A 24,313-nucleotide genomic window follows, 5' to 3' on the forward strand; every position below is an offset into this window, starting at 1 on the left:
TGGACTTCACAACCACATACAGTAGTTTTGAAAACTAGTTTCATAAAATTAGTATAGTAGTTTATTTGACCCCATTACTTTTAACTTTCATCAAATACTTAACGTACTGATAATATAGTGATTTTATATTTAACTATATTTAATTTAGGTGAACAACTGGTCTAACTTTCAAAAATTGGCACACATGTTGATAAAACTTGCATTATTTAAGGAAATAATTAATTCACTGTAATTCTTTTTTCTTTTTTCAGAAAGGTTTATAACATCTACAGACAAGATCTGAAACTATGAACAAAACAACCTATTTCTAGTTTTTAATTCTAGCTTGACTTTTTAGGACATGATGATCTTGGGAAAGATATAAATAAGAAAGAGACTGATAGGTCATGAGGTCAGCTGAGCCATTGGGCCATTTATTGATGGTTGATTAACAAGCACAGAAGATGTTTATTATTTTCTGCTTCATACACTTGTTTGTAATTTCTGGAATGCTTGTAATAGGAACATCAAAAGACAGTTCTTATGGCAGTGTTTATCAGTACAAATATCTCATTATCATCTTAACAGCTGATCTGTAGGTCAAAAATAATGTTATATATTTTAAATATAATATATTAATAATCCATATACTCCATTTCTACATGCAAGATAATAATTTATCTCAGGTTTGTTCATAAAGTAAACATAGAAGCTGAAAATCAATGTTTTATCAATGCCTTCATTCTTTCTAATCGAAATGTTTTTTTTTGTTTGTTTTTTTTTTTCTTTTTTTTTTTGCAATACTGTGTTTACTGACTGCACATCAGTGGTAAAACTGCTCCGTTTGATGTCTGAAGTACAAATTATATGGGCTGAGACTATACGAAGGAGGGAAAAGTTAGCTAAATGGAAGCAGTTTAAACTTTACACAATCACAAATACACAGACCAGTAAATTACATTAAAGAAAAGGAAGGTGAATGGGAAAATCGCACGAGCATAAAGATCTACACGCTTGGCTGCCGAGGGGATGACAGGTTTAGGAGGTGGTGGCTTCTTGTTGTTCTTGGCTTGTGATTTACCTAAAGCACTACCAACTTCAATGGGTTTGCCGTAGCAGTCAAAGTTTGAGAGTTCAAAGTCTCGTGGCAGAGAGCCTACAATGCTGAAGTCATTGGTGCGCAAATCTGACTTGGAGGTGCATACCTTTTTGCACCTTGTCTCTGTCACCTGAGAGGGATAAAGAGGGAGAGAGTGAGAAAAAAATTAATAAAGAAAAAACATGTCAGATCTCTGCAACATCTGGTGTGATTTTTACTGAAACATTACAGTGATAGTTTACCCAAAAATGAAATGCCTTCATCACTTCCTCAATCTCATGTTACTCCAAACCAGTATAACTTACATTCTTCAATGAAAAACTAAAAGAGTTATCCTGAATAATGTCCAAACTGCTTTCTACCTTATAATGAGAAATAATATTGTAAAAAAAAAAAAAAATGCTATACAAATAAACTTGAATGAAAGTAAATGGTGACCAACATGGCTGTCTCTGGTCCCCAGTACAAATTGTACAAATGGTACTTTGTTTTAGTTTTTTTTTTTTTTTTACCATTAAAAATGATAATAAAAATTAATTTGATTACTAAATTATAAATATAATTAAATAAATAGTTAATTTTAAAAAAAAAATTCAAAAATGTAATATACAAAATTTCCTGGTGAGTTAACTGAAAGAATAACTGATTTTATTATTTTTTTAGTAATAAAACTGTTTACTGTGTGTTGTGTGTGTATGTGTGTGTGTGTGTGTGAAAAAGGGTTAGTTATTTTATTATTGCAAATATATGTAGTACATATTATGTAGCTTCATTGAAGAAAGAAATCATACTGGTTTGGAATTATATGAACATGAGATTTTGATAACTGGATTTCATTTTTGACGTAACTATCCCTTTAATTTCACACTTAGGTATTTTCATTTGTATAATTAGGAAATGAACAAATGATAGCTGGCAGGCGGATCATTTATGCATTATGATACCCATTCCGGCAGCAGACATGGACAACACACCAAATCTGACTTTTGTCCCTCATGTAGAGACACATAATCTCTCTATAGGTTTATTTTTGCTTTTTCCTTTCTCTTAACACTCTTGTCTGCAGGGAGAGGGAGATTTTGAGGACAGGCAATTATTTTGAGCTCTTCCTGAAGCCCTAACAGGGAAGAGGCAGTGTAGCATGGCCCTCCCATGCAGGAACAACAGGAGAAGGAAAAAAGTAGTGTGAAGAAACACCTACCTTGCATCAAAATAGAACAGGACAAGACAAGCATTACGAACTGTTGTGACATCGCGCTGTCTGTTTCTCTCTCTCTCTCTGACTAACGGAGCAGAGGGATGTCTGGACAACTGATGTCTGATGGTTTAATGCCAACTTCTCTGTTGTATTAGTTCTGGATGTGTGGAAAGGGGCAGAAGCCATGCAGTGCTGGACCGCACTACTTATCACTGGGTGCACAACATTTAAATCCTCAAACAGCTTGATATCTTTTCTAGTGTGCGGGGACACATGCACAGATTTAGGAAACTGTCTGTCAAATGCAGTGGGAGCTTTCATATGCTTCTGATAAATGCTGCCTGCTCAAAAGCGTTGAGCATGTCTGAACAGCCGTGAGATGGTTAGAGAATCAGTCGCAGCAAGCAAGCCTTGGGACGCGTCCAAACAGCTCTTATTCAGAGCAATGAATGAGGCTTTCTTGGAGGTCGGTGACTTTTAGGGGTTGTGCAAAGAGCATGTGGGTTAATTTGGGGTCAGATGTTCTTCTGGTAGCTGCTGAAGGTCCAATCTGGGAGTAAATGTGTGACAGTGGTTGAAAACACACCGCATCCTTAAGCCTCCCTCTGGGACTAATTTAAAGCTTATAATAGACTTGAGTAGAACACATTATTCAGCCTATTTATTCTGTCTGTCAGGCTATCCTTGCCTTCAAGCTCGGCTTCCAACTGTTGCTATAAAGCTGTCTGTTTTCTGAGGAACATGAAGTACTGTGATTATCCCACCTACACTTTTGCATGCAGGCCTAACATTAGAAGTGCATGATTTTAGATTACATAACCACAGGGACAGCAATGCTACTGAGTGCAATGAAACAGAATTGAAACAATGAGCTCTTTGAAAATGTCAAATCACCCAATCAAACATTATGTGTGCATTATAACATTTGAAATGTCTTTACTGTCTGTTTTGATTGATATAATGCATCCTTGCTAAATAAAAAATAAGACAATTCTTGAAAAAAAATCCCCCAAACATTTGAACAATATTGTATATAAAATATTACAGATGATAAAACTAGGGTATAACAAGATTACCATGGTAGATGTTCATGAAACGGTTTTGGCATGTCCAAATATTTGAGTACCCTCATAATATGTACCGTACATTAAATCACTACCCCACTATCCTTGGTGCTTTTTATTATGATTATGAGCTATGGTAACACTACATTATAATCATTTTGTTTGAATACAAAGTCGTCTGGTTGTTTCTGACCTGTAGAGTACTGACATGTATAGGGGTGCTTCCCATGCCATTGATGGTGTTCTTGGCAGGGGTCTTTCCTTCCGCCTTCTCCTTACTAGCAATCTTTGCTCTCTCCGCCTCCAGCCGTTTAGGGCTGTTGAGCATCACCTGAACCACTGCGTATTCAACCAGAGAGGCAAAGCCAAAGAGCAGGCAGGCAATCAGCCAGATGTCAATCGCCTTTACATAGGAGACTTTGGGCAGTTCAGAGGCCAGAGACGTGCACTCAGAAGAGAGTGAGAGCACTGACAGGATCCCTGCAGACAGAGAGAGGTCATTAGATCAGATTAGTTGATCTGAAGTTGTTTCCAAAGATAATAGTAGACCAGACTGTAAAACATATGAAGGCATCTGTAACAGTTTTAGATCAGTGGACAACAAATGCCATCCAGATTTAACAGGTTTTCATATTTTTCTGTTACATCACTGTTCAGAAGTCCAAGATTGGTATAAGTTTGTTTTTTTTAAGATGTTTTTGAAAGAACAAGCTTATGCTCATCTACAGTATACTGCATTTATTTAAACATACATTAAAAACAGTAATATCGTGAAAAGCTTGATGCTTAATATTTTTGTGGAAACTAGACAACATTTTATTCAGGATTCTTTGATAAATTTAAAGTTCAAAAGAACATAATTTAATTGAAATATAAATCATTTCTAAATAAATAAAATGTCTTTACTGTTACTTTTGATCAATTGAGCTGAAAAAACAACAACAATGTATATACTTTCCTTACATGTTTTAAAAATTAAATTAAATTACATTTATGCATTTGGCAGACGCTTTTATCCAAAGCGACTTAAAGTGCATTCAGGCTATCAATTTTTACCTATCATGTGTTCCCAGGGAATCGAACCCCAACCTTGTGCTTGATAGCACAACACTACAGGAACACTAGTTTATTTTAAAATTTTGTTACTTATTAATCATTTCATAATAATCTTACATCTTATAATATACTTATATGTAAAATATTTTAACATTAATAACAACTGTAAAATATGAATAAATATTTAAATTCAATTTGTTGATTTCTCCCCAAAAATCTAGTTTTAATCTGGGCCTGTGTATGAATAATCTAAATGAATGCAAACACACAAATATAAACCAAACACTCACAAAATGCAATAAATGACTGACCTGAAATGACCATGGACAGTGGCATTTTGAGATGGCTCTTGATGTAATCACATTATACTGTGACAGTGAGAACAATGTGGACAAAATGATAGTGGTACTGGAATCACCAATGAAATCACAGAAAAAAATTGCATGCATTTATCAGCAATATCAGGCTATAATTGGAAAACACAAGAAATCGTCACATTTCGTGGCATCTTGCATAATCTTCATCGCATCTCAGATAATACTCTCTCACTGACCTCTGTGGTTCTCATAGAGAATTAAAGCCTGTGGGCTGCAGCTCAGGCTGATGGGAATATCCTGGACATGCGTTATATTTCCTTAGACATGCCTTTAGGTAAGTAATTGATGAAAAGAAGCTAGAGTGCTGTAGGGGATAGAAAAGATCACCCTGAACCTCCCGCAACGACGGCGCTGAAAAGATTCATTGGTGGATGTTGCACTGATGAAAACGGGAAATGAAAATGTAAAGGATGTGGTCGGTTACGGGGGTATGAGATGAGGTGCTGATGCTTGTGGCGGGACTGATGATTGGAAAAAGTACCTAGAGGCACACGGGCAGCGCTGGCGTCAGGGTTGATCCAAAAAGAGAGCCAGGAGAGCACGACGATGAGCAGGGTGGGGGCGTATACACCCATCATGTAGAAGCCCACCTGCCGCCTCAGAGTAAAAATCACCTCCACACACGTGTAGTATCCTATCATAAAAAAAATCAAAAGGTTGCTTTAAATTGACATGTTTTTTCCTGGAATCACATCTAATGGCTACCTCCTCAACAATGCATGAGAGAGCTCATGTACACATTAGTGCCATTCATGGAAAGTGGAAAGCTTTTACCTGTCCCTGCGTAGAACTTGGTGCAGTTGCCATATTCGATGTCCTCTTGTTTAATATCGAACTGAGGCAGAGCAATCTCCTCCATCTGTACAGGGTCTCCAGACTGCCACATGAACTGCAGGTCATCTGTGGTGTAGCCAACTAGACACGCATTAAATAAGGAAAAAAACTGTTAGGCTCCAAGAAAAGTCTAAAAATAGGGCACGGCGTACTGTGTTAAAATGAAGGAATATTCCATATTGATTTTTCTGATGTTTTACCCGCATTTTGAACCATAAATTGCACTGAGTCGTGTTTTGGGGATAAAGGAAGAGTCCATAAACTCCCCAGTACCTTTTCTGTTTTTCTAATGATTTTTTTCTTGCAATGTGTACTAGCCTCACACTTCAGTGATTGACTTTAAATGTTAGAATATTAAACATTATATTTATAGTGATCACGCTCACCAAGAGCACTTTCTAGCTAAATATATATTATATATAACATCAAATCTATAACAACATCAAACATTTTATTGTTTTCACATCAAATAATCATGAATGATTGTATTCATATTCACGTACAGCTCTCAAGCTGCATTTTGCATCTCTGGGTGTCCATGGGGAAGAGAGTCAAGTCCAGTGGACAAGAGAGGGTAACAGACAACCTGCAAAAGGAAAAAAAATATGCAAATTTGAGTACCAGACAATGAATCATGTGAGTTTGAATCAGAGTAGTAATTCTGAACGGGGCAGAATTACATAGATTTTCCCTAAAATACACTACTTGATCAGCTACAGGTGGTCACCTAAACATTATATCAATTTGCACTTAATCATTTCAATTTTAAGGGATTAAATAGAAAAATAACAGATTCCACTTACTGCATTTAAAGATTCATGCAGAATATATTCAGCAACATTGCAAAGATTTCTACCAAGATTATTTTATCACCAGGTTGCAATTGAAAATCAGTCCAAATTTAACAGATTTCCAGAAAATCTAACAGAAATGCCACAGACATAAAAGGTATTTTGTGACAGTGGGATACATTCTTCATGCAGTTCCCTTTATTGTGTACAGCAAGCACACCAAGGCAAATTTATTTAAAACAGTATTAACACATGAAAGCTTTTTTTGGTTTTCTGCTGTAATCTGACAAGCACGGTCTCAGATGCAGCAAAGAGCTAATTTTTACACCAGTGAGGCCACACAGAACTAAAGCACTGTGCTTTATATATTTTTGTAAAGGCCTGGGAGAGGTTAGAGAGATCTGTTTTTGTTTTAAATGTATCTTTACGGTGCATTAAACAAATTATCTGAGAGAAAGAGAGAAAGAGAGAGACGATGGGGTTAGGCAAGAAAAGACAGGGCACACAAAGATGCAAAATAAAGATTCCTTATGAAAATAAACATTGCGTCCATCACATTTTCTTGCTCCAAGCAATGTTTAATTGTAAACTTTTTTATTATTATTATTATTTATTTATTTATATGTCTCTTACTGGACAATTTGACTTACGCATATACAATTTTAGTATCACTGGGATACTATTAGGTTGGAATTGCTTAATAATTTTTCATTTGAATTTTGTAGTTAAGTTTTAGAAATTTATTTTTATTCATTTTTATTTCAGTAGTAGTTTGTAGTATTTTTTTATGTAATGATGATGTAATTATATCTTTTGATATTTAAAGTATATTCATAACATAGTGTTATTTCTGAAATCTTTTTTAAGCTGACTAAAAAATAAAAATGCAAATCTTTGCACAAATGTCATGTTCCGATAAGAAATGAGATTCTCGTTTGCATTTCCAGTACACTGGACGTTTACAGTAGAATGAAGAGGTTATGGGAGCAGAAGGATAATAAAGTGTGATAATGGGGGTGTAAGGTATGTCAGTTTCATGAAGAAAAAGAGAAAGGAAAGATATCAAATGTAAAGTCTATGCATGTACAGTATTTGAGGAAGTTGAAGGTCGAGTAAAGGGAAAATTTGTTTCAGGGAGGTATAACATGAAATAAACACTCTTGTTTCTTTTTGAAAGACTCTCATTAGGACAGTAATCCCCTGCCACACACATACCCAGAGATAGAGCAAAGCAACTTGGGCCAATGCCAAACGTGAGAAAGGGCTCACGGAAGACCACCCAGCTCATGCTGTGATCAGGGTGGCATGGAAAAACACTATGGAAATACATTTGCCTCAGACATATCAGAGCAAATGTGATGCTCTTAAACACACTTCCCATCCAGATTGAAATGGCTCTGTGCCAGTGTTAAGATTTTATCTTGACCCCAAACTGGACTGTGTCCAATGCCCGTCTGGCACAGTGACCACAACACTACAACTCATGTTTGTGTAAAGCATAACGGCTTGTGGAATTGTTTATCTTTATAAATAACTGTTTGTTTAAATCTATCCGCGTTGATAAACTTTTGCTAAATAAAATAATATTTCCACAGCACTGCAAGGACAGACCTACAGCAGGTTCACTGGCTACTAGAAGTCTCTGAGAACTTCATTCACTCAGCAGGACCTGCAGATAAAGCAGTGGAAAGGTAATGACAGAGGTGTCCACCACTGCTAAAGGACTGAACTTTCACATGGGATCAAATAGCAGGAGCTGTAATTTAGGTGTCAGTGGCGAGGTGAAATCCTAGGGTCAACAGATGTATCGAGTCTCCAACTCTCAGATCACTTTAAGTCCCCTGAGGTTTATTAAAAGCATTAAGAAGAGCTTGGAGGAGGACTAAATCACTGCTCCCTGTCATTCAAAGGTTTTTTTTTTTTTTGGTTGTATATACATCATAGGACACTTTTTTCACTTGTTTTGGTTGTATACTCAAATTAGAATGGAAGCCTGTTTCTACCTCAGACTTATTAGGTAATTAGGACTTCATTTCTGATATTTGTGAATTTATTTATTGTGATTCATCTCACAGTGTGAATTTATGTACACTACCATTCAGAAGTTTAGGGGCAGTTTAAAAAATAATAATACTTTGACATCCTCAGCAAGGATGGATTAAATTGATCAAAGGGGACATCAAAGACTTTTACACTGTTGCAAAAAAATTAAAACTTGAACTTTCTATTCATCAAAGAATCATCAAAGAAAAAAGTATTGGAGTTTTCACCAAAAAAGCATATGTGCAACATTATTTCTTGTAATTGCAACTTTAAATCTTTTAAATGTCACTTAATTTCTCACAATGTGACTTTTTATCTGGCTGCGTGACATTGTAACTTATTTTAAACTTTGTCTCACAATTTAATATTTCATTGCTCGGTAACTGGCTTCCATAAATTGATGGACATGCTGAACCATTAATTCCAACACCTTCAGATTAAGCTCCAGCACAGTCATTTGTTCCACTTTAAAAGGCCTTGACATCTAATAAACTCTTGGTGTTTGCTTTGTTTTGATTGCTGCGGTAAATAATGTGAGTAGGTGTTACCAGGACTCAGAGCTCATTTGTCACCATCCCCAAAGACAGAGGTTGGATACTCTGCAGGAAGAGAGCATAAAAGTTCACCTCATGCTGATGAGGACATCTCCGTTCCTGAAGATAAAGAGCAGGATGTTCTCCTGAGTGACGTCATGAAAGTTAGCGCTCTTTTCGTTGGCAAAGAAAAGATCGGGTTTCCACAGGCATTTGAACATCTTGGGGTCAACGGTGAGCGAGTCCGACTTGAAGTCCTGAGGAAGCCGGAGTCTGGGATCGTTCCAGCGCTGTCTCAAGAAGATGTTGACACGATAGTCCTAGGAAATATAAGCCAAAATATCCGTTGAAGTTTTCACAAATTCAATCAAGCCTGTAAAACCTGGTATTTTGTGTATAAACTGGCTTCTTGGATGGTAGTTAACAGGGCTGACACCTGTCTTTGTGTTACGTGACAGGAACTGTGAGAAGCTCTGATTTGGACACAAAAGCAGCACATTAGTCCTTAGGGTGACAGAGGAGCCCAGGTGTCTTAGGCATCTCCATGGCAACAAGCATTTCTCACGACCTCTGAGTGATGTTTTTTTTTTTTTAAATGCCTGTCTCTGAAGTATCCAGGCTCCAATAATGCCTGGTATTGAAGGCGCACAGCTGCTGCGCTTGGAGCTGCTCCTATTTACATTTCTAACTATCGCAAACATCAGAGGCGTGCAACGGGTGCTGCAATGAGGGCTCACGCTGTATGTGAGCACCTACACTAGGGAAAACACAGGGTTTGTTAAGTCAGATTGGCCCCAGCTTCCCTGCCAGCTTGCGTGAGCAAAAGGCTTTGAAGTGGCATTTTCTAGTGGTGCTTGTTTAGCTAGCGCTGATAGTGTGAAGACAGACGACATGCCAAATAAAATTGCCACATTCCAGCTGCATTAGGTCAAGTGAATTTGGTTCCTAAATGTTACTGGTTGTGTTGTTTCTGTGTGTATGATTCACATCTTGGTATGTCCTGTTTTTCATTCGGAGCTCCGACCAGGAACATTCGGGATGTATTACACACACCATGGATGGCACTGTGTCACCCCAACCAACAGGGAGCATTCTCAGTACATTCTGGTATTTTTCAAAATGTTGAGAAAACATCACATCATTAATTGAACTTTAACCCAGGAACCAATCCAGAAAATGTGAAAAAAATAATTGGGTAAGGATTTCTCTGCAAGCTTGTGAAAAACAACGAGACACTCCGATTTTGTTCCCCCAGTGATGTAGAAAGACGATCTTAGCATAAAATGTTAAAATCTGCAAGTTTCCACCCACATCACCACCATTGCGTTTTTGTAAGTGACAGGGTGTACCAGTTCTAACGCCATGGTGAACGTTTGAGCAAAGCATGCTAACTGTTCTGTCTTTGGCACACAGTCAGTATTTAACAGTTTAAGCACAATAAGACATGGTGCTTCAGTGCTTCGAATTTGTGCACTCAGAAAACCGTATATCAGAAGTATAAATTAATATGGTTTTAAAAACCTATATTGTTTGCAGAATAATGAAATGGTATGTTCCCCTAAGGCCCATTCACATTAAGAACAATAACTATAACTACATAGTGTCCACACCAATGCACAATAACATTGTTTATTATAGGCATGCATTGCAATTTTGTCTTCTGTCGCTTTAAATGCTTGAGTTCTCTATTAAAGCAGGATGGATTCTGATTGGCTGCCAATGTTTTTATCGTTCATTAGCTGAAAAAAGTTTCTGTGTGGGATTATCATTATAGTTGTTGTGTGGACTCTTCTTTTTAAAATTAGAACAAATTTTAAATTGTAGTTATCATTTATAGTTATTGGGCCTTTAGTGTTCACATAACCATGAAAAAACATTCAGAGAACTTTCAAAAATAACATAGTCATAACTTAATGAAAAGGTTAGTAAAATGTTCTTAGAAAATAATTTTGTTAGCTTTAATGTTTACAAGTGTTGTTTTGTTGGATCTTCCTGTCCAAATGGCTATATATGCTGTGGTAGGCAAAGTGGCCTACTCTGTACTAGTAATGTCTTTGGATAGGTTATGAATAGCCTTTTTGTATTTCTGTTGTATACCACCTGTTCATTTTAAGGTTAACCACAGCAGAACGATGCAACAACAAAATGGGACCTCAATTCCAATGCTATTTAAGCCTGGTGTCACGCAACACTCCTGTAGAAGTAAATGAAAACTATATTCAACCTGTGACACCATGCAGTGCTGGGCAGAATACATGGCCTTCTGATGTGTTTCCAGGGGAAATATTTTCAGTGGAGGTGATCTGAGACACTCTGGCATGATTTGTTGTTTATGGATGTCACTGCTCATAAGGAGCCAGACATAAGATTGTGGGTTCTGGAGCTGATTTTTTTTATTTTAGTTATTTTCCTGGTGGAGTGTTAAGTAAACACAGTAAGCCTAAAATAAAGCACACAGTAAGCCTAAAATAAAGCACACAGTCATGAATCCAATCGTCTGTCTGGTAGGAGTTGTCTGACAATCTGACATTTTAAAAACGTTTTTTCCTTTTCTTTTTTTTTTTTCTTTTTTTTTTTTGAGACTGATCTTTGTTCTTTGTTGATCTAATAATTGATTTCAATAAAAAAGTTAAAGTAAAAAAAGTAAGAAAAGAAAGCAGTTGAATAATCATGAGGAAAATACAGTACATGAATCAATGATCAAATGTTCTGGCAAATGTCACTTATCAGATTTGTGTTCAGCTTTTTTTGATAAACATCTACATCCAGGGAACTTTTTTTGTGGTACGGTGAAATTACAAAGAAATTGAATGATTGGAAATAACTGAAAAGATGTTAATTATATACACTACCATTCAAAAGGTTTGGGGATATGTTTTTTCATACTTTTATTTAGCAAGGATGCATTAAATTAATTAAAAGTAGAAAAAAAAAGAAAGAAAGAAAGAAAATAAATCAGCATATTAAAATGATTTCCAAAGGATCCGATGACACTGAAGACTGCTGAAAATTTATCACAGCAATACATTTTATTTTAAATATGTTAAAATAGAAAACAGTGATTTTAAATTGTAATATTTTGTACTAAATTACAATTGAATAAATAAATAAATACATGGTGAGCATTAGAGATTCAAAAACATTTTGAACGATAGTGTTTATATACAGTATTTATGGTTTTTATTTTTATGTTTATTTATTGCTATATTTTTATGTTCACTATTTATGTGTATGGAAACACAAAAGTGATGTACAATACCATAGTAGTCTCTTGGATGGACCCAAAGCTGTTGATAAAAATGTTCACACGATCCTCAACAGGAATGCCTAAAAACCAAAACACACACAAAAACTTTACATCTTAGCACATCAAGCACATCCATCAAACAAGACACACCAAAAGTCTTTCTAGCATGACTTTTGAAAGTCATTCAAGTCATTTAAACAGCACGCGTTCTCACGGACTATTACGGGTAGCATTAACTATTTGGTTTATACCATGAAACATGTGTTTTCACTTTATGTATAATACGTAGAAAGCATGGCATTATAGAAAAATGCTTCAACTACTCCACTGCTATACCAATTCCCAAGATTATAATGTTGACTTTAATGACTGCCAGGAGCTTTCATCTTGCCCAGATATGAAGAGCAGCTGGCTGGCCATAGGGAGTAATAACAATGAATCATACAGTGAGCTCTTAACACTCAGACCACATCAAGGCTCACGTTTACGCCGAAAGCCAGAGAGCAGGGAGGCGACAGAGGTTCTCACTCTTTACAACCTGCTTCATTATATCAGGAAAGGCTGCCAACGGTAGCATAACCTAGAATTACGTATCTGCCACAATGTATATACATACATTAAAACATGCTTTGAAATGTTACATAATTGGACATAAATATATTCATTGACATGTTGGCATGCAAAAGCCAATGTCATAATCGTAACAACTAACAAGTGAATAAATAGCAGTACCCAGATGAAAAAAAGTGCACTTCCATAATTATCTTAAAGAGCCCCGTTGAACTAGTACCAGCAGAAGTATATATTTATACAAAAAGTGAAAGCTTGTTAAGAAAAACTCTTGTTGCTATTCCTGAGGTAATCTGAGGAAAGTGGTAGGGCACTGGTTGGCTGCTGGTTAAACCGTTTGAGTGGCTGCTAGGTTTGGCTTCTGGGGTGTTGGTAGATAGATGAGACAACATAATGAATCTTGTTCATAATTACATATATCATGGCGCTAGTACTGACCTTTGAAGTTGGGTCGGATTCTTGGGTCATAGCTGACCAGAAGCCTGTTGAGGATGTTGCTGGTAGAGTTCGCTGGAACTCGGGCCAGATCCTCTGATGACAGCTGCCTGAAGGGAGCAACGGTGGGGGACATTATGGTGCAACCATTTAAAACAACAAAACTATGTGAAATCATGCTCATGTTTAAAGTTTCCGTCATCTGTTTATTAAAATGTCTTTCATTTTTAATTATACTATTGCAAAGGGCAGCACTTTCAACTCAAGGGTCAAACATTATGATGATGTGAGTTACTCCATGTGTGAAATGTGAAGTACACACAACATTAGAGCAGATTAAATGGATAGTTCACCCAAAAATGAAAATTCAATATCCTTACTACCTTTCTAGGCCATAAAACATTTCATTTGCGTTGCTGTCTTTACAGGGTCAGAGAGCTCTTTGGTTCCATCAAAAATATCTTAATTTGTGTTCCGAAAAAGAACGAAGGTCGTATGGATTTGGAATGATATGAGGGTGAGTAATTAATGACAGAATTTTCATTTTTAGGTGAACTGTCCCTTTAATGGTTAGTTAACTGTTAGCCTATAGTTCCCATAGTCAACATTTTATGTATATAGCGCAATAGCAGTGTTTTATGAAAAATGGGTCATAAAATGTTGCACACAAATGTACTTACGAAGGACAGTAAACCTGTTTTCCCTTCTTCTTTCCCTTCTTAGCAGATTTTTCTTTGGTAAATCCTCCTTCCATCCAGAGACAGATGATAAGCAACAAGAAAATCACCTTTAGAGCCTTCATATTACAGCAGTTTAACTTAGCCTGAAAGAGAAACAGAGCAGGTATATATATATATATATATATATATATATATATATATATATATATATATATATATATATATATATTATATAAGATGCATACTGACATTATTTTTATTATGGTTATTAGGTAATTAAGGGCTGTTTTGTTAATAGTGTTATTTAATTCCCTTTACTTAATTCCAAATTGAAAAAAAAAAGCAGAATCAATATTTTAAGATCTCTACTTTTTTGAGAAAACAAAATCTGATGTTATTTCCTTTGTTCAAAGTCTTACGTAAACATAGCCCTGCAATGGATAACAATGGATAACAAATGGATAACAATTGCCTCTCTCAGAGGAGATACAGTATATGGCAAGAATGCGCTGGGCTGTCTTGGAGACTGATGGTCCGTTGGCTCAGGAAATGTGGTTCTGTTGTGTCCGTGACCACTTTAAAAATGGTCATGGGTGTCTGTCACTGTGGGTGGTCTGACAGTGTGCTTGTACAGTATAAAAGCACATTGTTTCCACAAATTATATAGGACAAATTATTGAATTTATCACCCAATCTACAAATCTTTGCCCCTAAACAGTGCCTTACTGATATTTATGTCACGGTGTTTCTTGGTATCTTTGCATGTGCATTATAAGAATATTAGCAGGAATCATTAATTTAATAAGTTCTATAGACGGTTTTATTGGGCGCACGCGCCTGGACCTAAGTTAACTTCCGGTCTGTGTTGTGTATATCAGTCTGGCTGCGGTGCCATCTACAAACGCAGTTAAAGTCAAGGTGATGAGTAGACTGAAGTTGGACTCAGGTGGTTGTGCTGCGGGGTGTGTTTCCAAAATACATTTATTTTTGGAGACTCGCCACAATTTTAAAACTGATTGATTTTCAAAAAGGCTTCGTTAAATAAACATGAGTAACGTAACGTTACGTAACGTACTGCACGTTTAATAATAATAATTCCTTACATTTGTTTAAATATCTAAACGAGGCACGGGTGTTTTTATTTGCTGTATTTCTGAAAGAAGACTTGCATGTTATATGCGTGATAAAGCAGCGTGTGAGCATACCAGCTCTGCTTTGTTTACAGCTGTTACTGGGGAAACCTCTATTTCTCGCGCTTTATGTCTATGCTTTAAAACATCTCCTGCTGGCAAATAATGAATTAGCATTTTCATTAAGTCCGCCTGATCCACACAGAAAACACATTTTGTTTGTTATCAAAAAATATCTACTCTAGAGGGACTTGGCTGTTGTTATTGATTCTATTTGGAGTCTACCGGAAGTTAAAGTTAGGTCCACAAAAGCGCTCACGTGCATTAACGTTTGTTTATGTTGATGCCGTTGAAACCATCTATAGGAAATAACTTAGTTATGCTTTAAGTAAGACCTACATGTCAGCAGTTTGAACTATGCCAAACGTCGATCTTATTGACTCATGTACAGTCCTCTGTACAACACAATCATCCATGAGTGTCCCAAATGTAGAGAGGAAACAATTGGAAAGACCAGCATGAGGAATTCCCCTCTAAAGAACACTGCCAGAAAACTCCCCTGTCTAGACTCTTCCACCCTCCACCTCTTGAGGCCTGATTCTGCGCCAGTGCATTGATCATCATCTTAACTGAAACAGGCCAGCGTTCATGCACACTCCTCCAATCTCTCACTCATTCCATCATTATGATTATCACCAGATGCTTGTGTTTCTCTTTCCGATCTCTCCATATCTCTCAATCTCTTTCTCTCTCTCATTCCCTGATTCAGTGGTCATGGCAATTTGAGTTTAATGTTCTTCTTTGGAAAGGCACAGAAAAATACTGACTGCAGGTCTACATATGAAGTATAGAAATACAAAAAATGGATTATAATGTTTTACCATGGAAGATAATTTAAGTTAAAGAGAGACATGGTTTTGCTTTATTTTCACAAAAGACTAAGTCTAAATAAAGTTGACCCTTATTCAATTGAAACACTTCTCTTTCTTTTTTTTTTTTTATCGTCTGCCCTTACTAAGTCTGACTGCTTCATTCGCAGCAAAAAAAAAAGGCACACTCTGTTCCACTTATACAGAAGTGATGTTAATTATATATATATATATATATATATATATATATATATATATATATATATATATATATATATATATATATATATATATATATATATACGCAAAATATAATTACGACGGCGATTATCGTCTGTTTTTCTTATCTTTTTCAATTTCAGTAATCTGAACAGAATCTATATTCCCGCTATCCTTTTGCAATTTATACAATATATATATATATATATATATATATATATATATATATATATATATATATATATATATATATATATATATATATATATATTATGTTCATTATATTAATTATGTCTACTGTTGCTAACACAATATGCTGCAGCAATCACAAAAGGTTTAAACAAATTGCTGATCATACACTATTATGAAGGCTCCATATGACTGTGATCATGATCTATGATCTCCATATGGAAAAAAAGTGTATAAAATTATGAATGTTTGTGTTTATGTATTTTAATTTCTAAATTAAATAATAATAATTGCATAATTAAATAATAAAAATACCAAATATACATATTAATAAAGAATATATATTCAATATTATATATCATTTATTACACACACTTATTATATTATTGTTATTTTTTGATTCAGTAATAAAATAGTATACTAATTAGGCCCAAATTACATAATTTTAGCCTGACAGATGATGCTCATATTGGCAAACCTCATCACTCTAATCTCCTACTGGCAAGCTTATATTTTATGCAAATGCTTAAAGGTATAGCAACGACCTGTGGATGAATCTGAGCATCAAGTTGAAGAAGTTGCATTAAGGCATGATAAAAAAAAATAAAACAGGTTACGGCAGCAGATGGAGGAGAGGGAAAACATAGCAACAGCATCCTCCATGACGATGAGGGGGTTGGGATGATGATGATGAGGGGAAATACAACACAGAATGACAACATTTACACGCGTCGCACCTCCCCCCATCCATCACACACACCTAAAACACTCGATCGTTCTTTTATTTAAATATTACCCGCGGTTTCACTTACCATATCGGTAACGGATGTTGTTCGAGTAGCGCTGACAGAGCAATCGGTCGTTAAAAAGCCTTCAAGACCAGTCAGCGTCTATATCGCATTCTGCTCGTCGTTCCTTCAGTCAGCGCGAATCAACGCGAAATATCATCACGACGGCGATTCCCGTCTGTTTTTCTTATCTTTTTCAATTTCAGTAATCTGAACAGAATCTATATTCCCGCTGTCCTTTTGCAATGGTAAAGGGTTGCCAAGATGGAGCCTTGTGTGTGCACCTGTCATGCAACATGCGCAGTAGAACGCTGTACAAGCACAGAATTAATCACACAGCTTCCACATCAGCACTGGAATATAATGCAAGGCCATCACACTTGCTCTGCCGTTTCAGCACCAGTATGTTCCTGAAAATGATTATCACATGCACAGTACTCTCTGTTGTGTCCATGTGATGCTTGAAATTGTGCTTCTGTAACAGAAAGATGAAAAAAGAGAGAAATAAAGAACTCATACAGTATGCAAAAAAGAAAGAAAGGAAAAGAATGAATGAATGCAAGAAACAGAAAGCATGCAAGGACAACTGCAATAAGAAACAGAGGCAAGAGAGAGAAAGATGAATCTGTACAAGAAAAAATTACGAAAGAAACAATATGTTAGAATGAATTTATATATATATATATATATATATATATATATATATATATATATATAAAGAAGAAGAATAAAACCTCTGTATTTTTGTGCATGTGTAAATAATTAAACGCTTAAACTTCATGTTAGGTTTTGGCAATTTTGACCTAGAAAATGATAGTTCATGTTTTTGCATTGTACTAACACTTACTGTCTTTGTCACACAAGGTATTATAACTTTTTGCACTTTTTGAGGAATTGTTGTTTTTTTACTCAAAAACTGAGGTGCAACAGCTCAGATCCATGAATAGTCACTTCCAAAAAAGAAATACAAAACCTGTGTTAACTGGGGGGAAAAAAACAACAACAAAAAAAAAAACAAAGTTGACAAAAAGATTGAATCCAAGATTTGGAGATAATAGGTCAATGAGATTCACAAGCAATTTTTAAAAGGTCAATTTCAACTGAGAACACAAGATTAAAGAAAATGATTTCCAGCATAGAACAAGGGTTAATGTTATTTACTTTATCATTTTTGAATATATGTATCTATACTTGTTCCTAGCTGAATGACCGTCTCATTTTAAGCTTAAACAAGAGTACTCCAGCAACAAGCAAAGTGAAACACAAGTGTGCCAGCCAACAGACACAAGGTGCGAATATCTGTATTTTTAAGAACATTGGGAAATAGAACCAGTTGTTAGTGGAATGAAGCCATCAGGTATAGTCTCAAACCAAGGCCAAATACATTTTTGTTCTCTCTGAGCGACGTCAAGCACTCTATCACTTCACTCAACAGACAATATAAACATTAAGATGTGAACCAAGAGCAAAGCTCAGACACATTTTTCTCCCATGCAGATATTCTTCAAGGGTCCTGGGCAAATGGTGTTTGGATTAAGTGAGAATGAAAACACAGACATTCACAAATTTCCGCAGGGCACTCTGGCATTCAGCAGAGGTCCAAAGACCTCAAGCATTGTACACATGAATTATATGCAATACTATACCTCCTTCATCAGCTTTTACAGAACAATAGACGCCTTAGTGTCTGTTTTTCATTGTACCAGAGCAGAACGCATTAATAAACCGTGCACATTAACTAAATTACTTATTAATACCAGTTGAATTAAAACCCAGACAATAAATGACCAGGAACAAAGGGAGGCTTGTTTTCAGAAAGTGTTCAATGTTTGGCCAAAAGCCACATAGCTGATGGACAATACAACACCGGTCCAAAAATATGTCAGTATGTTCTAGCAAATCGAATGTGGTATTATATCTGGCATGCAGACTCCACTCTGCTATCAGTGTCCACACACCCCTTTGCTGAAACATTCCTCAATAAAAAATTAAATAAAAGCAGTCAGAGGGTGAAGTTACTTTTACTTTCCCAAAGACACTTCTTTTTGCAGTATGATAGTGTTTAGCTCTCAAACGGTGACTGACAAGCATGCCAGAGGGCTGAAGGAATATCAGGAAGTCCCTAATGGAGAATAACTGCTGGGACTCCGAATTAGTCGTCATACAGTATATACAGTAGTCACTAGATGTGATACATTACATGTAAGAAAGGGACTGTCACAAGATGTGTATGGAGAAGTCTAAATAATGAATTTAAAATAGTTAGTCTAGACAGACATGATAGGAAGTTTAAAAATAAATCTGTATATTTTAGATTTATATTCTCACATTTCACTGACAATGTCTATTTGAGGGATTCACACTTGTTTCTCTAGCCAAAAAACTGTGCAAGGAGCATGACTCATCCTATAGACTCTCACGCTTTACAACATATTTATCTGATAAAATCTTACAAGTTCATCCGTCTTGTGAAGTACGGAGTGGGATAATTCCTTAGGTCGTAATTGCAGCTTAGCAAGAAATTGTTTTAACTTTTACTTTCCCTTTTTATGTCTCTTGGAACAGACCCAAATAAATCAAAGTGAGCAGGTCAATGGCCTTTTTCTCACATTGGAACAGGACCAAATCACAGACTAGAAGCTATGTACAAGGAGAGAATTTACTCACCTGACAAATTACATGGAACTTTAACAGCTACAAATGTGCAGTACAGTACAAACAGAGATCAGGTGTTAAACACAAGAGGATTTTTAAAATCCATATGGTTTTACAACAACCGTGTCTTTATACTCTATGTTACTTAATATCATTTCTACAAGCAAAAATACCTTAAACGAGACAAATATCATAGTGACTTTTTTCATTTTTGGGTGAACTATCCCTTTAATGTTAGCCAAAACTAAAACTATTAAAATTTTAAATGTAAAAAATTAAATAAAATAATATAATATAAATATTGCCTTGGTAACTAACTGAAATGAAATTAAAGCTGAAATTGAAGGGCTAAAATTACTAAAACTAAAACTCAAAAATAAATACAAATAGATTGAAGCTAAATAGAAATATATATATATATATATATATATATATATATATATATATGAAAAAGGCAAAAGCAAATAACAAAATTACTAAAAGTTAAACTATCAAAACTAAACCAAATTTATTTCACTATTAAAACAAAAACGTATATATTAAAAATAAAAGCACAATATAAAAAATACTATAATCGTATGTAAATAATGCAAAAATAACTCTGGATTTGACTGTAAATCTTTAGCACGTCATTGTAATGTCCCTTGCCAATGATGCATTTCCTGGTCTGGACAATCTAACATGTCATATCCAGCATGATGGATACTGCACTGGATAAAAGGTGACACAAAGTTTGTTTAGTTTAGTTTCCTCTATGACCTCATTGCAATCATACAATGATTATTTTCTCACTAATGCTACAGCCGGATGCTAACTTGCTGGCCAGACAGGCATTGACCACAGTGACCTTTTCCTCCAGTCCTCAAATAGCCTTGTTTGTAATTTCATTGTTTATCTGGATTCAATATCAAAGTGACTCACAGGACCACCATGAAAGCATAAGACACTGTATTGTCTCAAACAAGGCAAAATAGCAATCTACTGAAACCCCTCCCCCATATACAGAGAGAGGGAGAGATTCTTTCTGGCAGAGGTGCTGACATCTGCTGTAGGTTTTGGGTTGGAATATGATACTCTCCCATAGTCTGCACATGACCTCCAGTCTGGCGGCACCACATACTACACCTTTCCACTTTATGCTACTGAGGGATCCATGAGCAATATTATCTGCATACCTAGAGGCCAAAACTTCTACAAACCAAAAAATAGCCAAAATAAAGTATTAGGTATGTTTTCTTTAAAAACCTACTCTTGCTCTGACTGTCAAAATCATTGGTCAAAAAAGACCAAATATATCCTCCACACTCCCAAAATTACACATATATATGTACTGTACATATGCTGTATATTTCTGTCCATGTTGCACACAATGCAACAATAAAACAACACACTTCAAAATTGGATCATATCAGAATGAGATCGTAAGCTTCCACATGCTTCTGATCTCAGGTTTTTTCCCCCTACTGTAGTGGTCTGGGGCTGAAAGTGAATTGCTTTGCCATTGCATCATTTGTCTGGGAGAATCACTTCAATGTGTGCCCTTCTCTGATTGTTTAGTCTGCCATAGAAATCTACACCTAACAGGCACGTAAGGAACACGTTGACAACTAAGAGATGAGATTAACCACATGAAAAGACTTTCATGGGTTGATGCTTTGAGCAAGGACAAGGAAATAACTTACACAAGGGGAGTAAGTGCACTGTCTGCAGCTTTGATTTGACAAATTAAGAGGTCTTTAGCAGTTCCCTTAAGATCCTTTAGGCATTGTTCTGACTTCACAATGATGAAATGCCAAACAAAACGATGAAAAGATTTAGACGTAAGAACCGACACAGGCCACAACTTGTGATAATAATAGTGTTAGGCCTTATTCCAAATAGTCACACCCGTTCAGGAAGCCTTTCCACCAACATAAGAAGCAGTCATGAACTAATGATTAATGCATCTTCAGACCATTTGCAGAGGCAGTGTTAAAATTACAATAATGACAAAAGATGGCAAGCTGACCATGTTATCTAAAACTTCAAGTCCCTAAAAATGATATATTTTCTCTGAATTCTCACATGTATTCTTACCACTAAAAACAACAAGAAAAGGGAGATTCCAAAAGATTAATTCTATAACTGTAGCAATGTCTAACTATGGTACTTGCCAGAAACTATTATCAGAATTTATTTTCAGAAGAATATATAAGAATAAAGTGCAAATCTATTTTGATCTGCAATGCAAATCTGTGGAGTTTTTCCCTTTTTATTTTCTTTTTTTCCCCATCTCCAGCACCAGTGGTCTCCCAGTTATTCAAACATAGGGAAGTAGGCTGCAGATGATGCTACCAATGTACAGATTATCCATACTCATTTGTACAGTATGTGAGATTAGTTCAAAAGCATAGCATGTTGAAAAGTGTACAGGTGCATCTCAATAAATTAGAATCTCGTGGAAAAGTTAATTTATTTCAGTAATTCAACTCAAATTGTAAAACTTGTGTATTAAATAAATTCATTGCACACATGCTGAAGTAGTTGAAGTCTTTGGTTCTTTTCATTGTGATGATTTTGGTTCACATTTAACAAAAACCCACCAATTCAATATCTCAACAAATTAGAATATGGTGACATGCCAATCAGATAATCAACCCAAACACCTGCAAAGGTTTCCTGAGCCCACAAAATAATCCCTCAGTTTGTTCCACTAGGCTACGCAATCATGGGGGAAGACTACTGATCTGACAGTTGTCCACAAGACAATCAATGACACCCTTCTCAAGGAGGGTAAGCCACAAACATTCATTGCCAAATAAGCTGGATGTTCACAGAGTGCTGTATCCAAGCATGTTAACAGAAAGTTGAGTGGAAGGAAAAAGCGTGGAAGAAAAGATGCACAACCAACTGAACCGTATGAGGATTGTCAAGCAAAATCGATTCAAGAATTTGGGTGAACTTCATAAGGAATGGACTGAGGCTGGGGTCAAGGCAAACAGACGTGTCAAGGACTTTGGTTACAGCTGTTGTATTCCACTTGTTAAGCCACTCCTGAAACACAGACAACATCAGAGGCATCTTACCTGGGCTAAGGAGAAGAAAAACTGGACTGTTGCCCAGTGGTCCAAAGTCTCCTCTTTTCATCATCTTTTCAGATGAGAGCAAGTTTTGTATTTCATTTGGAAATCAAGGTCCTACAGTCTGGAGGAAGGGTGGAGAAGCTCAAAGCACAAGTTGCTTGAATTACAGTGTTAAATTTCCACACTCTATGATGATTTGGGGTGCAATGTCATCTGCTGGTGTTTGTCCATTGTGTTTTTTTGAAAACCAAAGTCACTGCACCCTTTTACCAATAACTTTTGGAGCACGTCATGCTACCTTCTGCTGACCAGCTTTTTGAAGATGCTGATTTCATTTTCCAGCAGGATTTTGCACCTGCCCACACTGCCAAAAGCACCAAAAGTTGGTTAAATGACCATGGTGTTGGTGTGCTTGGCTGGCCAGCAAACACCTGAACCACAGAGAGAATTTATGGGGTATTGTCTAGAGGAAAATGAGAAACAAAAGACCAGAAAATGCAGATGAGCTGAAGGACACTGTCAAAGAAACCTGTGCTTCCATACCACCTCAGCAGTGCCACAAACTGATCAACTCCAGTCCACTCCGAATTGAGGAAATAATTAAAGCAAAATAAGCCCCTACCAAATATTGAGTTCATGTACAGTAAATGAACATACTTTCCAGAAGGCCAACAATTCACTATTATTATTTTTTTTTACTATTGGTCTTATGAGTTATTTTAATTTGTTGAGATAGTGAATTGGTGGGTTTTTGCTAAATGTGAGCCAAAATCATCACAATTAAAAGAACCAAAGACTTCAGCTTCTTCAGTCTGTGTGAATTTAATTTATTTAATACACGAGTTCCACAATTTGAGTTGAATTAATGAAACAAAATAACTTTTCCACGACTTTCTAATTTATTGAGATGCACCTGTATGCCAAAAGTTCCCTAATATATACTATTTCCAATACATTTCCAAAGTGTGGACCCATGCACACTCTAATTGCTGATTGATATATAAGAGGAGGATTTGGTTCGGAACTACAAACACGGTGGATGTAAATGAGACTGACGAAGTACAGATGCCTTGAAAGGCAGTTTGAGTTATTCATATATATAAAATATATATATATATATATATATATATATATATATATATATATATATATATATATATATATATATATATATATATATATATATATATATATATATATATATATATATATTTCCCAAGGTCTTATAGCCAGCACAATGCTGTACTGCAGAAAATGTTGACTACAAGCACCATAAACATTCTACAAATTAATTTAAATTAAGAAAAAAATCATAGAAGTATTTTTTTTTTTATTTTTACTAATTGCATCGTTAATGTTATTTTAAATAACTTTATCGATTAACGGACAAAACCAGCGTCACGTTATTGACCCATAAACATATGCTCACTCTCATTTCTCTCTCACACACACACTCACACACGCACACACATATATACTTGTGTGGCAGTGGAAA

The 24,313-nt window shown here is 35.8% G+C and overlaps 1 protein-coding gene across 1 annotated transcript; it reads right to left on the minus strand.

Moving 5' to 3' along the window:
* Nucleotides 1-387: 387 nt before the first annotated feature.
* Nucleotides 388-17,490, minus strand: LOC113092924 (glycine receptor subunit beta-like). The gene is made up of 10 exons (XM_026258710.1): nt 17,126-17,490; nt 13,907-14,049; nt 13,230-13,336; nt 12,234-12,301; nt 9,068-9,294; nt 6,111-6,193; nt 5,548-5,688; nt 5,255-5,407; nt 3,534-3,820; nt 388-1,208 (listed from the first exon to the last, which is right to left on the minus strand). The coding sequence occupies exons 1-10, from the start codon at nt 17,126-17,128 to the stop codon at nt 912-914; spliced, it is 1,509 nt and encodes a 502-aa protein (XP_026114495.1). The 5' UTR covers nt 17,129-17,490; the 3' UTR covers nt 388-911.
* Between the last annotated feature and the right edge of the window lie 6,823 nt (nt 17,491-24,313).

Source organism: Carassius auratus, unplaced genomic scaffold (assembly GCF_003368295.1).
Source record: "Carassius auratus strain Wakin unplaced genomic scaffold, ASM336829v1 scaf_tig00214762, whole genome shotgun sequence".
NCBI lineage: Eukaryota > Metazoa > Chordata > Actinopteri > Cypriniformes > Cyprinidae > Carassius > Carassius auratus.